Raw genomic sequence first — 16,090 nt, 5'->3', positions numbered from 1 at the left:
GAGCCTCTCATTGGGGAATCTTTGATAGATATGCTAATTAGTAAAACCTATAATGTTATACCCAATCTTTTGGGTCAGGGCATTTTTGCGGGGTGCATTTCGGTGCATTTGACCTGGACGTGTGCACCTAAGGATCCTTAAAATAAATACCAAGGTAAAATCCCTTTTCCCCTTCTAACTGTGTATGACTCTTGATTTTAAGACCAGGAAAAGGCATCAAGGTCCTATGGTTTAAACCTGGTAGGCATCTAAGCACCACACAACAGCTTGCTCTCTCTCCCCACAGTGGGATGGGGGGGATAATTGGAAGGGTAAAAGTGCAAAAACTCATGAGTTGAGATAAAGACAGTTTAATGAGAAGAAAAAAATAAAGGAAGAAAACCCCCAAAACAGGAAATAAAACCAAACCAATAAAAATGAGTGATGCAAAAAACCCCACCCCCAATTGCTTACCGTCAGCTGACTGATGCCCAGCCAGTACCCAAGCAATGGCAGCCCCAGAAAACACCCCCCCCCCCCCCCCTCCCTCCCCAGTTTATATACTGGGCATGACATTTTATGGTATGGAATATCCCTTTGGCTAGTTCAGGTCAGCTGCCTTGGCTGTGCTCCCTCCCAGCTTCTTGGGCACCTGCTCACTGTCAGAGCATGACACACTGAAAAGTTCTTGAGTAAGCACTACTGAGCAACAGCCAAAATATCAGTGTGTTATCAACATTATTCTCATACTGAATCCAAAACACAGCACTGTACCAGCTACTAAGAAGAAAATTAACTATCCCAGCCAAAACCAGGACAATCTCTCTGAAGCACTTAATGTTACATTACATAGAAAGTTGGGACTCCAACTCTGAAATTCAACCCTGTATATTCAGTAACTCAAAGATATAGAGAGAGACAGTACTTAAGATACTTTTCACTTGCATTTAGAGAAGAAAGTCCGCTATTTCATCTCTAAATTGTTTTATGGGAATTTGAAAACAGTTTAGCCCCTGGATAGTTGCATACAATGGACATAGAGACAAAAGTTTTGATGTATTGGGGAACCTGGACTGTGTGGTGCAGGTATGACAGAGAGGAATTAAAATAAAAATTAAATTAGCTATATAATCTGAGTACCCCTCAGCACAAAGCCGGGATGAGCGGGCCTCGCGCGTGCACCTATGGTACCTCTGGTGCCGTGGGGTCATCCCTGTGAACGTGGACACCATGTCGGCTCGCTGGTGTCACGGCCGAGACCGGGCCTAGGGCCCAAGGCGATGCCGGACCGTCATGCTCTCTGATAACCGTTTCCAGGCAGCAAACGCGCAACTGCGCCCGGGAGAGGCAGGGAGCACTCCCTTCTACGATGAACACCACGTCTATAAAACTATGAGGGCTCACCCGGAAGAGCTTCTGTAAGGGCGGTACTAGGCGCCGTGGTTGCTCTTGAGAGCGCAGCGCTTTTCCTCAGGTTTCTCCGTTGTGATCGGTTGGCGCCGCAGACATCTTCCTCCGGGCTCTGCGCCTGCTGGCCTCCGATGCGGGGCTGCCCTCTTTCCACCTGGCTCAAACTCTGTTACTATTAGTCCTATTAGTCCACACTGCACGCTGAATGATGTTTTTACGGGGCTACGGAATTGCGGGATCGTGGGGGTGGCTGACGCTGCTCCTGGTAGCTTGCGCGGCACGGGCCTCCGAAATCACTTTCGAGCTGACTGACAACGCCAAACAATGTTTTTACGAGGAGATTGTCCAGGGCACTAAGTGCACCCTCGAATTTCAGGTACTCCGTGTTTCCCTCGGCCCCCGGGGACTCTCTTGTTATTTCACTTTTGCCGTTAGTATTAGGAGTTTAATACCCATATAAATTGGTGTGCACTATGTTATGCAAACAGCTTATCTGAAATGTTGCTTCTGCTGCTTGGCGCCTCTGAACAAATCTTTATAGTATGTGGTTGAATAGATATTTACATATTTCAAATAATATGTCTATTATTTTAGAAAGCTTCTGTATGCATATAAAAGGGATGTGCTTGTGGATAGAAGTTTCTTCATCCTTTAGGATGCTTTATCTTAAAGGCAAGAAGTTTGGAGCAAGGATTAAATTTAACTACTAGCCTGAGAGTTATCAGAATCGCATTACAGAATAGTAAGCTATGAATACCTAAACTGCCAGTTGCTCTTGTAGTGGAGATAGGATAGCTAGTGTGATTCTACAGAAGAACATGCTATGGATCAACAATAATCAAAGACTGACAATTCTCATAATCATATGAAGTTTTGAGTTACTTGTAGGTATAATTTGAACATGCTGGTGTTGAAAAGAATTACTGTCATTTATTGTGCAGGAGTAAGGCAGCATAACCTCCAGAACACTGCTCTGGTGATGTGATGAGTCAGGCTGTAATACCTGTTCTACTGAACATATGCCATTTCTGCAACATAAAGCAGCTTGACCTAATAGGCTAGTTAGACAGTTTAGGTCATACATAAAATAGCTGGTTTATTGATTTTGGCAGTCTTAACTTGCTGAATAAATTGTATGGATGGGCTTGTGGATATAGTAAATTACTAATTTATTGCAGTAATGTCTGCCCCATCAAACTTCATCTACTCTAGCCTTTGCTACAGTAGTAGTATCTCAAAATGAAGTAACTAGTTTCCTTCATAAACTGTTAGAAAACATAGTTGACATTACATATACTCAATTTAAAAAAAACTTATTTCTAATTGTTCTGTCTCATAGGATGACGATTTTTTCAAACTCGATAGATTTATAAATTAATGCATTTTAAAACATTTGTCAGATCAAGCAATTTGCAATGCTAGCTGGATGTCTGTTTTGTTTAAGACAATTTCTTGGGTTTTTTTCAGGTGATCACTGGAGGTCATTATGATGTGGACTGTCAGTTGGAAGGTCCTGATGGTGCTGTATTATACAAAGAGATGAAGAAACAATATGATAGTTTCACATTTACTGCATCCAGAAATGGAACATACAAATTCTGCTTCAGCAATGAGTTCTCTACTTTCACACACAAAACCGTGTACTTTGATTTCCAGGTTGGAGAAGATCCACCACTGTTTCCTAGTGAGAACAGAGCAACTGCACTTACTCAGGTAAAATATTGTGTTTGACAGTAACTGTTAGGTGGAGGGAATGTTTTTCAAATTCAACTGCAGTAGATATCTATATCGCTGTTGAAAATGAATGGGTCAGAGCTTCTTTAAAATAAACCCTCTTACTAAAAGTGAACCTTTTCTGAAAATTAGGATTTATAGAATGCAGAGTTGAGGAGGAATTACCAAGTGATTAAGTGGAAATTAGGGAAAATATACAGTGCCCTGGAGTTTAAGGGAACTTTTTAATGCCATGGTTCTATGTCTGTGGAAGTGTGGATTTTATAAAGTGTAAAATATCAGTGGATCAGAGTTCTCAAAATTCCTGAACTTTGGAGAAACTTTGAGAACAATTTGGTTTTATATTGAAATAGTTTAGAGGTTTTTTTGAGGCGAAGACTTGAATGATTCATCTCTTATATAGCTGTCACTTAAAATTGGAAAAGAATTTTAGCAAAATAAACAAATGAACAAAATGTCATACTTAACTGGCTTCTAGATATGTAATTTATAAGACACTTAAGTGGCAAAACAGTATTCGTGCTCCAGACTTTTTTTCCTAATGTTTTTTTCTTTCTTCATAATTTTAATTTTATGCCACTTCTGCCTAAACTAAATCAGCCAACTTCACTTGGAACAGTAACATCATGAATTCGAACATTCTTATACTATAGTTGTTACCAAATTTCACTTTAAACAATCATGGGTACTGACTCTTACTTTCAGAAGATAAACCAAAAATGGAAGAGGTTTATGTTTAAAAAAGATCTAGGTCTTGGAAAGCCTGTAGTATGTATATTGAAAAGGTTTAAGATTTTTCATGTTAGAAAATGGAATGTGATTTTTATGAAAGATGACACATTTAGTTGGGCAATTTGGTCTTGAGTGTTTATTTTATGAATGTGGTAGGGAGCATCCAGGAACACTGAAAGATAACAGATGTCCTTTATCTAATCACTTTTTACATATGTGACTAATATAAGGATCTCCTGCCAAAAGAACATATTGAGGTCAGCAATCTAGATTTCAGGCTTTTGGGAAACTGAAGTTTGGGTATTATGTGATGAAGAATCACATACTTCTGAAATCTAAAAGTGTTTTAATATCTACTATGCAAATCTTAATGATATAAAAACTTACTAGTTATCCAAATCTCGAGAAAGATTTACTTCTTGTTTTACTGGTGTATGTGGAATTAGCAAATGTTGGATCACTGGCATATTTCAATACAGTGTTTATATTTACTTTTGAACCCAAACATGCATGAATTTTAATATTCAGTTTCTGGCTCTTAGAGTGCATCACTGTATTACATCTGCAGTTTTGCACACTTTGGTACTTAAGTCAGTCACATTCCTGTGTGTAAAACTTGATTAATATATTAGATTTATAGTATTGCAGTCTGACAGTGAACTGAGATAATCTTTCATTTGTAAAGGTATGTGATGTTACAGTGGGGATTCTGTAACACAATGTATCAAACAAGGAGGCCCATGGAAAAGAAATATATATGGACGGATTCTTGATAGATGTTTCAGAGAGATGTTTATTTTCCCAGCCACATGGCTGGAGCTCTGCTGAGGAACCGTTACAGTCATGGGACCAGAGGGTCCTTGCCTGTGCAGGGGAGCACAAAACAACCAATGGGGAACGAGGCTGACCAGGGGCTAGGGAAACCCCGTGCCTCCCCCCCAGGGCCCCTCTCCCAGGGCTACATGGCAGGGGGGGAGGGACCCCGACAATGTGAATCCTAATTTTAATTACCAAACCACAGAACTTCACAGAACAAGCATTAGAAGAGTTCTTAATTGAGCATGTGTATTTATTTGCTTCTCTAGATGGAGTCTGCGTGTGTTTCAATTCATGAAGCTCTGAAGTCTGTCGTTGATTATCAGACTCATTTCCGGTTGAGAGAAGCACAAGGCCGCAGCAGAGCAGAGGATTTAAACACAAGAGTAGCCTATTGGTCAATAGGGGAGGCAATCATTCTTCTTGTAGTTAGTATTGGGCAGGTATTTCTCCTCAGAAGCTTCTTCTCAGATAAAAGAACCACAACAACCCGTGTTGCATCATAACTGGTAATGATAATGCTTCAGGTCATTGTGCTATTCACTTGTGAAATTACCATTCTCCAATTAATTGTAAGGACAAAGAACTAAATATATGAAACATCTAAATGTCTACCCCTCCTTATTGATTAAAAACACAAAACGTAACCCAAAAGTTATGAAAGGGACACCCAATTTGAAATATAGAGTAAACTTAATATTTTCTGATACTTGTATTAAATATCTGGCAATGACCAGCCTCTCTTTGGTTTTGCTGATTTTAATCCAAATTGAGTTTGACTTTACTGATATGATTGCCCATCTGTGCTATAACGCTTTAAAAGAACCTGCCAATCTAGTGTCTGATGTGAAAGACAATACTCATGAAAATTTGATTTTACTTGAATTTTCAGGCTGTGTTGGATTATAAACAAGCTAATGTGATGAACTGTAGTTGTGAGATGTATTGCACTGTTTTGATTTGCTGTAACAACAAAAAAAATCCAATTATATCCTTTGCTTATCTGTAAAATTGTTGCAAGCTTGATAGCACATATTGGTGCAAATTCTCCACCTGCCTGGTAAATCTCCACCTTCAAAACCTGCTAAATTTTATACTTGAGTGTATTTGTCTAAACACACACTTTTCTACATTAAAATATAATGCATTTCTTCTTTTACAATGTTTTACTAAACAACTTCTAAACTACCTGAGAAACATGCTTTCTCTATTAAAAAAATTTTAATGCTCAAGTTGTTTTTAAAAATGCAATAAAATGGGGAATATTGTAACTTTGTTACTGAAGCTATGCAATCTCTGTGCTAGTGCTGCTGCTTGTCACATTTAAGACCAGAGATAGTTTGTATTTTATCAAGCAGTACAGCACCAGTTACATTGCATCCATTAGGGACATGCAAAGCTTTTAATTAAATTGTTTTCCTATTAAGAAGCCCATTTAATACTAATACTACATCGTGTGAGTGCTGTGTGCTTTATTTCCCTGTTTGGTGCACTGATACATTATGACCTTGTGCATGTAATTGCTACTCTTCTGTTATTGGTCAAAAATGTTTTAAATGTTTTAAATGTTTTGTGATATTGTTGGGGTTTTAGGAGCTCTCCTGGGTTTTTTTTCTGTTAAAGGAATTTTCCCCATACATGTTGCTAGGGCGACAAATTGCTGGGTACTTAAGAAAAACAAAAGACCTAGCCAGTACAGTGGGGTGCATCTGGCTACTCTTTTGTTTCACCTGGGTGTGTGGACAGTCAGTTCCTGGCATTTGGACAGAGAGGGAGGCTGCTTCTTCGGCTGCTTTTCCTTCTGCCAGAGAAACCCCGGGATCCCAAGCCCGCCTTCCCTGCCCCGCTGGGAGCCGGGTCGTGGCTGCCCTGCCCCCGCCGTTGCTTCAAGCCTTCGCTACGTTGTAGCTGTGCTCGCCCTGCCTGCCCAGACCTCCGGGGGGGTTCCCTGTTTGGATACATCGCGTCTGCCATCCGGGATTTGTGCTCGTCCCTGGCGTTCCAGCCTGCCATTCCAGCCTGCTGTTACCGAGGGTCCAGCCGGACACCAGGATCGGCTGCCCAGGGGTTTGTGAAGCTTCTTTGTTCCATGCCTTCCCAGGATCCCAGGCCACCAGTGCCGTGTGCTCCCTGAGCTTGCTCCGGAGCGCCCCCTGCAGCCGCGGGGGAACCATCGCACCTGCCCTGCTCACTGGGAGCCACCAGCGCCCCTGCCGGCTGCGAGCGGAACTGCACCCGAGGGGAAAGGGCCTGACAGCCGAGAAGGCTGGGACTAGGTTTGTGATTGTTTGCTGTTACTGCCATAGTTATTGTTGTTTGTTTGACTTTTTATACACATATAGATATATAATAGTAAAGAACTGTTATTCCTATTTCCCACTTCTTTGCCTAAAAGCCCCTTGATTTCAAAATTATAATAACTCGGAGGGAAGGGGGGTTGCATCTGCCATTCCAAGGGAGGCTTCTGCCTTCCTTAGCAGACACCTGTCTTTCAAACCAAGACAGATATCTTTTTGGTAGATTTGTAGCTGCATTGCTTCCACTGTTCATATCTTTAATTTATGTATTGTAATAACATCTTGGTTTATTTGGATGTGGACGATAGTAAATGTATGTACATACAAGTACCTTTAATTGAGCTAGTCAAAATAAGGAAAGTCATCTTCAGATGGTTTTGGAGGAATTAATTAACTTGGACCAGTTCTTAAGTGCATACAAACAAAACTAAGATTAAAAAATTTAGTTACTAGCTCTAATTCAAAAATATTCCACTTAAACTAGTTTTCAGCAAGCAGAAAAAAATGCTACATTCTCATTAACTGCCTGTATTATTTTCCAGGAAAAAATTGACAGGATTTACACATGCACTTGGACACTGAATAATCGATCTAAGATGACCTAAGATGACTTTAAAATTGTGTGGTAGTTAAAAAAAATTCTCCTTGTCTCTACTGACAAACATAAACTACACTCTCAGAACTGAAAAAAAACTTTAACACTTCAAAAATTAGTTAAAAGGTAGCAGGGGTATTAAAAAGCTTAATATTGTATTCAGAATTATGTATAATGTATTTCTATCTTGTATTGAACTTGCAATATTGCAGTTCCATTTTTGAGGTGCAAGCTTACCTGAAATTGTAGCAGAATCTCAAAGATCAGAACACAAAAACTAGTGCTTTCTTTTTATGCTACATATTTGAAAATTGTATATATATTTTAAAATAAGTGATTGGATAGGATACAATAGAACACATGCTACCACTAACACTAGGTGAAAAAAATCACAATGCATTTATCTTTTTCTTTTTTTATTATTATTTTTTGTTAAAACTGCATTTATGAAAATAATAGTTCAGTTAGTGGTGTGATATGCAACTAAATCACCCTGTGTTAAATGAGGTACAACTGTGTTTGAAGTTGTGAAAGGTTTCAACTATTCCTTTGATGTTTTATGTTTGCATAATGTGTTTTCATGTCCTGAAATGTTCATTGTTTTAGTTTGAAGGGGGGGGAAGTTTGAATAAGACAAAAAGACCCTATGAATATTGTGGGGGGAAAATACAAATTAATCATAGAATGGTTTAGGTTGGAAGGGACCTTAAAGATCATCTGGTTCCAACCCCCCTACCATGGGCAGGGAATCTTCCACTAGACCAGGTTACCTAGAGCCCCATCCAGTCTGGCCTTGAACACTTCCAGGAATGGGGAGTATACAACATCTCTGGGCAACCTGTTCCAGTGCCTCACCAGCCTCACAGTAAAGAATTTCTTCCTAACACCTAATCTAAACCTCCCCTCTTTCAGTTTGAAGCCATTCCCCCTTGTCCTATCACTCCATGCCCTTGTAAAAAGTCCTTCTCCAGCTTTCTTGTAGGCTCCCTTTAGGTACTGGAAGTTGCTATGAGGTCACCCTGAAGCCTTCTCTTCTCGAGGCTGAACAGCTCCAACTCTCTCAGCCTGTCTTCATAGCAGAGGTGTTCCAGCCCTGTGATCAACTTAGTGGCCTCCTCTGGACCCATTCCAACAGGTCAACATCTTTCTTGTGTTGAGGGTCCCAGAGCTTGATGCAGCAGTCCAGGTGGGGTCTCATCAGAGTAGAGCAGAGGGGGAAAATCAGCTCCTTCAACCTCCTTATCACACTTCTTTTGATGCAGTCCAGGATACAGTTGGCTTTCTGGGCTGCAAGTGCACATTGCTGAGACATGTTGAGCTTTTTGTCCACAAACAATCCAAGTCCTTCTCCACAGGGCTGCTCTCCATCCATTCTCTGTCCAGACTGTACTTGTGCTTGGGATTGCCCTGACCCACGTGCAGGACCTTGCACTTGGCTGTGGAGGCCGGTGAGCCTACAGTACAAGGGGCAAAGAGAGTCCGCTGGTGAGACGGTCCCTGGTACCAGACAATCCTCCCTAGGTTAGGGTGACCAGAAAGGCTTCCCCCAGAATGCTTTGCCCTGCTATGTTAATATACCCCAGTTCTGCTCCCTTGGTTGGCTCGTGGTCACTCTGATATGCAGAAAAGACCCCACTACTGGAATAAGTAGTAAAGTAGGTATGTTTATTCCAGTGCTGGGACTCATGGGGGATAGTTCCTCCAAAGTCATGCGTGCCGATAGCTGCATTCAGCTTGGTATATATCAGGTTACAAGTTCCATATTCATTAAGTTTCCCAATACGCCTATACATATTCATTACCTAGCCCTGCCTAGCCTCGCCTCGTATTACAATGAGCCCAAAAGTCATTTACATCTGCGTTGCGCTTGCACAGTGTTGTATGGTGGTCATGGGCAGGGGTCTCTGGGATGAAATAAGAGTCTTCCTCAGATGAAGTAAAGGGTCTTCCTCATCCTGAACTTTTCACCTTGCTTCCCTGTGCATGCTCTTTATGTCCCTGGCCCAAGTCCAAACTTCAAGACTGGTTTGAGTTAGTTTTAGGTTGAAAACAGGATCTTTGATCAAGATTCTTTCCCTTTATCAATAATCTTATATCTTCTCATCCTGCTTTGGTAGGCACAATAAGTGTTGAGCAAGCTGTATGCATTGCTTCTAACAAGCAACTTCTTAGCAAATAATTTAACCTCTGCTTCCCCATCCCCCTGATTCAGTCCCCCCTTTTCTATAGAGTTAGTAAATTCTTTTACTAATACATAAATTCTTCTCCTAATAATTATTATGGTAAGCATCTCTTAATGGTTTTCCATGTGCATTTGACAAAGTAGTTAAAACTGATAACCTTTTTAGTACTTTATACATCCAAACAAGCAATATAATAGACAACACAAGGCAGGCACTCACCAAAATTATTAAGACAATTATGGGGTGACATAACGTATTTGGAATGCCAGTTGTAGGTGACCACCCAAAAAGCGCGTCCCACCAGTTATGACTTGCATCTTGTTTTACTCTTTGCAAGATTCTGCTTATTTCTTGTGGGTCATGATGGATGGTGACTAAGGTCTTTTCCCGTTTCTTCGGATTTCTTCTAAAATCTCAATTAGGTCTTGATGTTTCATTAATTGGTTTACTAATGTGAGGTCCATCCCAATAGGTGTGAGCATCAGTTTATGGTATATGGTGTAGTTAGACCTTATCAATTGATGAGACACAACTGGTGCTAAATACGAAAAGTCACACCCAACAATCTTGGTAAAATTACAAATACAAAAATTAGAGTGATTCCTGGCAGCTACATTTATATTACTGTCATCTATCATCATAAAAGTGCAGATAGTTCTTAAGCACACACAACCTTGACCAATATATACAAGTACAGTTTTTGGTGAAGTGTCTGGGGGGATCTCGAAGTGACAAATGCCTTGTTCTGCATCAAGACATATGTCTTTAGCATCAAGTGTATTACTTTCACAGATAAACCCTTGTTGTTCCTGTGTGATGCAAAATTCTAAATTTACCGTTTGCCATTTTTCTCCTACCATCTGAGCCCATACTTTGTGTTCAGAGGGGTAAAAAACTGTTCCTTCATAGTTTAGTCCCAATGCAGCAATGGGATGAATTACATAAACTGTGGCATTACGTATAGTAAGTACAAAGGCGGTAGCTATGTTAGTCATTGGTCATAGGTGAAATTTACTAAGGTCCACCAGGATTGGAGCTTTCTTTCTAACTTAGTAGCATTATTCCAAACAGCTTCTCGGATTTCAATAGGGGAAACACCTTCATTTCCTTCTCTTATAATTAAGGAGGCCGTTGACTGCATCCATAATTGGGCTTGTATGCAGCTAAGGGCTAATGATACATTGTCTTGAGCTACACCAGGTGTGTTTAATATCAGTCTGTGGTCCAGGTCGCTGGTCTTTGCGAAGTCTGGGAGTATTTTGGAGACTTGCCACTGGCTGTTTCCTAATGCTAATAGGGAGGATTGTAGGGGCTGTTTTAATTTGGTCAGGTCACTGGTTCCCTTGGCCAATTTATTCATCAGTATCTCTGAACCAATTCCATTTAGGACTCCCAGTCCTGTTCCCAGCATGCCAGTCAGGTGTCTCCGCATTCTGCCTTTGAGGGGTGTTTGCTTTTGCAGCCAGGCTGTCCACCCTTCAAAGGATGTTTGTATTAAAGGGGAGCAGGCTGGGTGGATCTCAGAAATATTAATTTGCATTAGTAGTTCTACACGCTTAAGAGACCATTCTGGATTAAACAGCAGTAATTGCTGGCCTGTGTTCTTCACTACATAGGGGCCAATCTCATAAATCTTTGGTTCAGGTTTAAGTGATGTGACCTGGGTTTGGATTCAATTGCCGGTATAGGTTGTAGGCCTAGCCATGGCATTTATCTGGAATTTGAATGAGAGCCCATTACTGTCCTGGGCCCAAAGACAAACTACTTCAACAGTCTGTACTAATGTAAAATTATACCAACAATCTACTTCACTTGAATGACTACAGATTTCATTATGTTCGTCTGTAGGAGTAGTTGAAACACTAATTTGGGTTGCTTTTTATGAGTAGTTCTGTTAATCATTCAGCATCCTATTTTGATTTCTTCTCCTACAGTTCCCTGAAGCTGCCAAGTTTTTTGTTTTTCCCATTCTTGCTTTGTAGATACTTGATTTCCGTGCATGACCACAGTCATTAGGTTTAAATCCTTTAAATCAGAATATTTCCCCATGAGTCCAGTAAACCGCATAAAGGCTTGGGACCATATGTCTTCTTTTGTATGACTAACTTCCCAACTGGAGGTTACAGTTATGACTGTTAAAAAACCAATTTTCTGGGTTATACTTGCATGCCACCCTAACATTTTCATTTTGTTTGGGTAAACTTCAATTTCAGTTCATCATCACCAGGGGTCACTTTCCAAGGGGCCTCTGGAGCTTCCTTTGCCGGAGTATGGTGAATCCAGGCACTCTGTTCTCTGATCTTAATCGTGGTCTAAGTGGTGAGAAGTACCTGGAATGGTCCTTCCCACTGTGGTTCCAGAGTTTTTTCTGTAAGAGACTTAACATATACATAATCTCCAGGCTGAATGTCACATACAGGACCATCCAAGCCTCGACTTCAGGTTCCAGCCACATGTTTTCCAATTTCTCTAAGCTGTTTATCTAAAGCAATCATATAGGTGGTTAGCGTCTCCTCTCCAATTTGGGTAGATATGCCTTTCTGTACCCCATATGGTCTCCCATAAAGTATTTCAAAGGGGCTTAGCTTTTCTTTAATTCTGGGCTTGGTCCAAATTCGTAACAATGCAAGTGGAAGAGATTGGAGCCAGGGTAAGTTAGCTTCTTGCCCTAGTCTCACAATTTGCTGTTTAATCAAATGATTCATTTTCTCTACTTGGTCACTTGGCTGGGGTTGGTATGGAGTGTGGAGTTCCCAATCTATGCCTAAATGTTGGCTAGTTTGTTGTACCACCCTTGAAATAAAATGTGGTCTCCTATCTGAGGATATTGTGGCTGGAACTCCGAAGTGCGGTATTATTTCTTGTAGTAATGCTTTGGTTACTTCTCGAGCCTTAGCGGTTCTAGTAGGAAAGGCTTCTGGCCATCCTGAAAAAGTATCTGTCAGCACTAGCAAATATTGATACCCCCTTTTTCTCGGAAGTTCCATAAAATCAATTTGCCACTGCTGTCCAGGCCCATGGCTCCTCCCAATTTGACTCATTTTTGGTTTGGGGGTATTTTTGGGATTAGTCTGGAGGCAAGGTTACACTGTTGGGTTACCTGCATAATGGTTTCGTATAAATTTCTAGCGATAATTTTCCCAATTAAGTAGTTATATAGGGCATTTGTTCCCCAATGCATTTTCTGGTGCTCCTCTCTAACTAGTGACCATAGCAAATGAGAGGGAATAACCAATTTTCTTTCTGCAGTGATAGCCCATCCTTCTTGGTTGAATGTTCCCCCTTCATCTTTAATCAATTTCTTGTCCTTTTTATTATATGTTGGCTTACCCTCTAGGGAAAGTTGTCCATCTGGGATCAAGGCTCCAGTTGTTGTTACCTCACCTTTTGCTGCTTCTTTTGCCTCTCTGTCCACCAGTTCATTTCCTTCTTCCAGTTCTGAGATCACCTTTTGATGTGCCCTTATGTGCATGATTGCTACCTTCTCAGGTAGCTGGACTGCTTCCAACAGTTGCATTATTTCTTGTGCATGTTTGATGTTCTTTCCCTGTGTCTTGGGGTGACTTTGTGATGTGTATCCCATATTGCTGCCCTATGCCCAGAAATTAATTTTTGTACCTTTCTATGCCTTTAAACTGAGCCTGAGAGGGGGAAGGAAAAAACTGAGCAAAAATTTTTCAAAGGAGTTTGCAGCTTGTTCAAGGTCACATAGAGATAGAGACTTTTTTTTCAGCTGTGGCAGGAAGGGAAGCTCCTGGCTTGCTTTTCTTTCCAGCCAGCTTTCGGCAGTTTTTTCCTCAGCTCTTTTTCCTTCGGAGAGTTGAACTTTTGATTTTCCTGGGATTTCAGCTTTTTCCCTTTTCTCTCTGCTGGACAGTTTCAACATCAGAATACATTGGGAGGACTTTCCACCGAGGCTTTGGCACTGGAGGTGGGCCCACCACCCCATCCCAGCTGCAAGGAGGGGGAGAGAGAAATCTTTGGAAGGACTCTGAAATTTTTCCAGGTTTCTCTCAGCAGGTCGAGGGGTTTTATTATTTAGCATCATTATCCTTTTCCCATGTGTGTATTAAATGAATAGTTTTTATCTCTTTCACTTTCCTTTGAGGAAAATTTATTTTTCCTGAACCTGGTGGGGGAGGGGTGGTTTTGCCTTTTCTAAAAGGATATATTTCTAAATTTGACCAAACCGGCCCACCCTGCGAATTTAACAGTCCTCTTTCTTTCCAAATGGCCCCATGTGCGTGTACAACTCCAAATGCATACCTTGAGTCTGTATAGATGTTTATTTTCTTTCCTTTTACTATCTCTAAGGCATGGGTTAGTTTAGCGGGGGGGGGGGGGGGGGGGGTCCCGGGTGCAGGAGAGCCAGCCTGAGACACGACACGAACACCGATACAATTTGAGCATCGTGCTCCGGTTTTATTTTTTACCTTCACCAAGTTATACTTTTTCAAAGTTCACGCCCCTTTCCCATGAGAAAGCCTCTAAGCAGTGGGGGAGCTGACCAGTGTATACCTTTTCCCAAGGCTGTTCAAGGCTGCCAGCTAGCAGGTGCCTTGCAAGCCTATCTTCAGCCTGAGGCCCTGTCAGGGGTACTTCTGCAACAGCCCTGGGAAGCCCAAGCTCTCCTGGGGTATCTTATGCCTCCATTCCACAAGGAATTCCTCTACATATCCCCCGTTTTCTTTTTGGGCAACCCAGGTCTGGTCGATGATTTTTTGCAGCCCCGCTTTAAGGCCAGAAAAAATACACTCAAGTATTATTAAGCCTAATAAAACTAGAAATAGCAATCGGCAGTCTTCTACTACCAAGGTACGCAGCCATCCGGTGATACCCAGACCCTTAAGCCAATCTCCAATAGGGTCGTCTGTCTCCCAAAGGTTGTGTAGGCCCCTCTGGAGGTCAGAAAGGTGCTTGTGAATTGAGACAGAGGGGTCAGAAAGATTCATACAGCACATACCCTGGAACTCTTCACAGCCGTGGCCGTGAGCTAGTAGTAGAATATCAATGGCTGCTCGATTTTGTAATATTGTATGTCTAACACTAGTAACATCTGCGCTTAGCTCGTCAAGCATCTGCGAAGTTATGTTTAACTTATCCCTCGCCCAGCAAGCAAATTTATGCAAAATAGTGTGAGCCCTGGCTGCTGAAGCACCAGGTAAAAACATAGATGCTAGCCAAATTAACTGCCTTCACTCAATCTAAATGGGCGGACAGCTGATTGAAAATGTCCGCTAATGCTCCTGTCTCAAGACAGTCAAAAAACAATTTCTCACACTACCTTTGTGTCTGGTGCTATACCCAAAAATTTATGCAACTCTCCTTCTTAGTTTTGCCTTTGGAAAGGGTTCCCCGACACCCACCACAAGTCACTAGCAACCACCTAGGGCAGCTGTTACATTCGCCCCAGAGTCTCGCTATTTCTCCTGCTACGGAGAGTGGTGGATCTGGCAAGTCCTCAGCTCCCTCACTCAGCCACGTCTGCAGCCTCTCCCAAGGCTTCTCGGGACGGAGGTCCCAGAATTCCAGCTGTTGTAGTAGTGGTGTCACTTTCCTCAGGAGCTGATGCTGACTGTGCCTTCTCGCTTCGGGGTCCTGTATGCGTAGCACGGCACCACTTGCTGGGCACCTCTCTGGTCAGTGCTGCGGCGATGACTTGTCCCTGTTGTTGCAGGACATTCTGCAGCGTTGCAGTAAAAACAGCTGTTTGAGATGACTGTTCTGCACGAGTAGCACGTATGAGCATCTCGTCTACACCTGCTCCTTGGGGCAGCATGACAAGAATTGTCTTAGTTTGCCTATTAGCATTTTCAAAGGCAAGTGTTTGGAACATTTGCTCTTGGAGCTCTTCAGAGAGCTCAGTTGCATCCTTTAAGGCTGCTGACAAATGGTCGATGAACTGACCATATGGCTCTGACAGCCCCTGTTGGACTGCTGCATATGGGGGAGACTTCTTTTCAGGTACTGACAACAAGGCTTTGTGGGCAAGAGTCTGTGACAACTGATGAATGACTACAGGCATGGTCAGCTGTGCCACCGTCGCTCCATAAGCCCTGCTCCCAGTTAGCATGTCAGCTTGGAGTGCATATAGTGGGTCTTGTGTATCACCTTGGTGTTTGCTAGCTTCTTCTTGTGCTAGCCGCTTCCATGTTCGCTCCCAGAGCAGGAACTGTGAAGGGGTTAATAACAACTGTGTGATGCTGATGCAATCATTAGGACACAGGACATCTGCTGTAAAGATAAACTGCAGAATGCTTCGTGTAGCTTCAGACCGCAAGCCATGTGTGGTGACTGTGCTTGGCTTGCTGCAAGATCTTCCATTCATGGGGTTCCCACTTTGC

The 16,090-nt window shown here is 42.0% G+C and overlaps 1 protein-coding gene across 1 annotated transcript; it reads left to right on the top strand.

Moving 5' to 3' along the window:
- Positions 1–1,415: 1,415 nt before the first annotated feature.
- LOC138102915 (transmembrane emp24 domain-containing protein 7-like) lies at positions 1,416–7,050 on the top strand. The gene is made up of 3 exons (XM_069000707.1): positions 1,416–1,765; positions 2,857–3,102; positions 4,941–7,050. The coding sequence occupies exons 1-3, from the start codon at positions 1,595–1,597 to the stop codon at positions 5,175–5,177; spliced, it is 654 nt and encodes a 217-aa protein (XP_068856808.1). The 5' UTR covers positions 1,416–1,594; the 3' UTR covers positions 5,178–7,050.
- Positions 7,051–16,090: the final 9,040 nt, after the last annotated feature.

This window comes from Aphelocoma coerulescens (assembly GCF_041296385.1).
Source record: "Aphelocoma coerulescens isolate FSJ_1873_10779 chromosome W unlocalized genomic scaffold, UR_Acoe_1.0 ChrW_unloc_scaf_5, whole genome shotgun sequence".
Lineage (NCBI taxonomy): Eukaryota > Metazoa > Chordata > Aves > Passeriformes > Corvidae > Aphelocoma > Aphelocoma coerulescens.
This window is presented reverse-complemented; position numbering and strand designations above follow the sequence as displayed.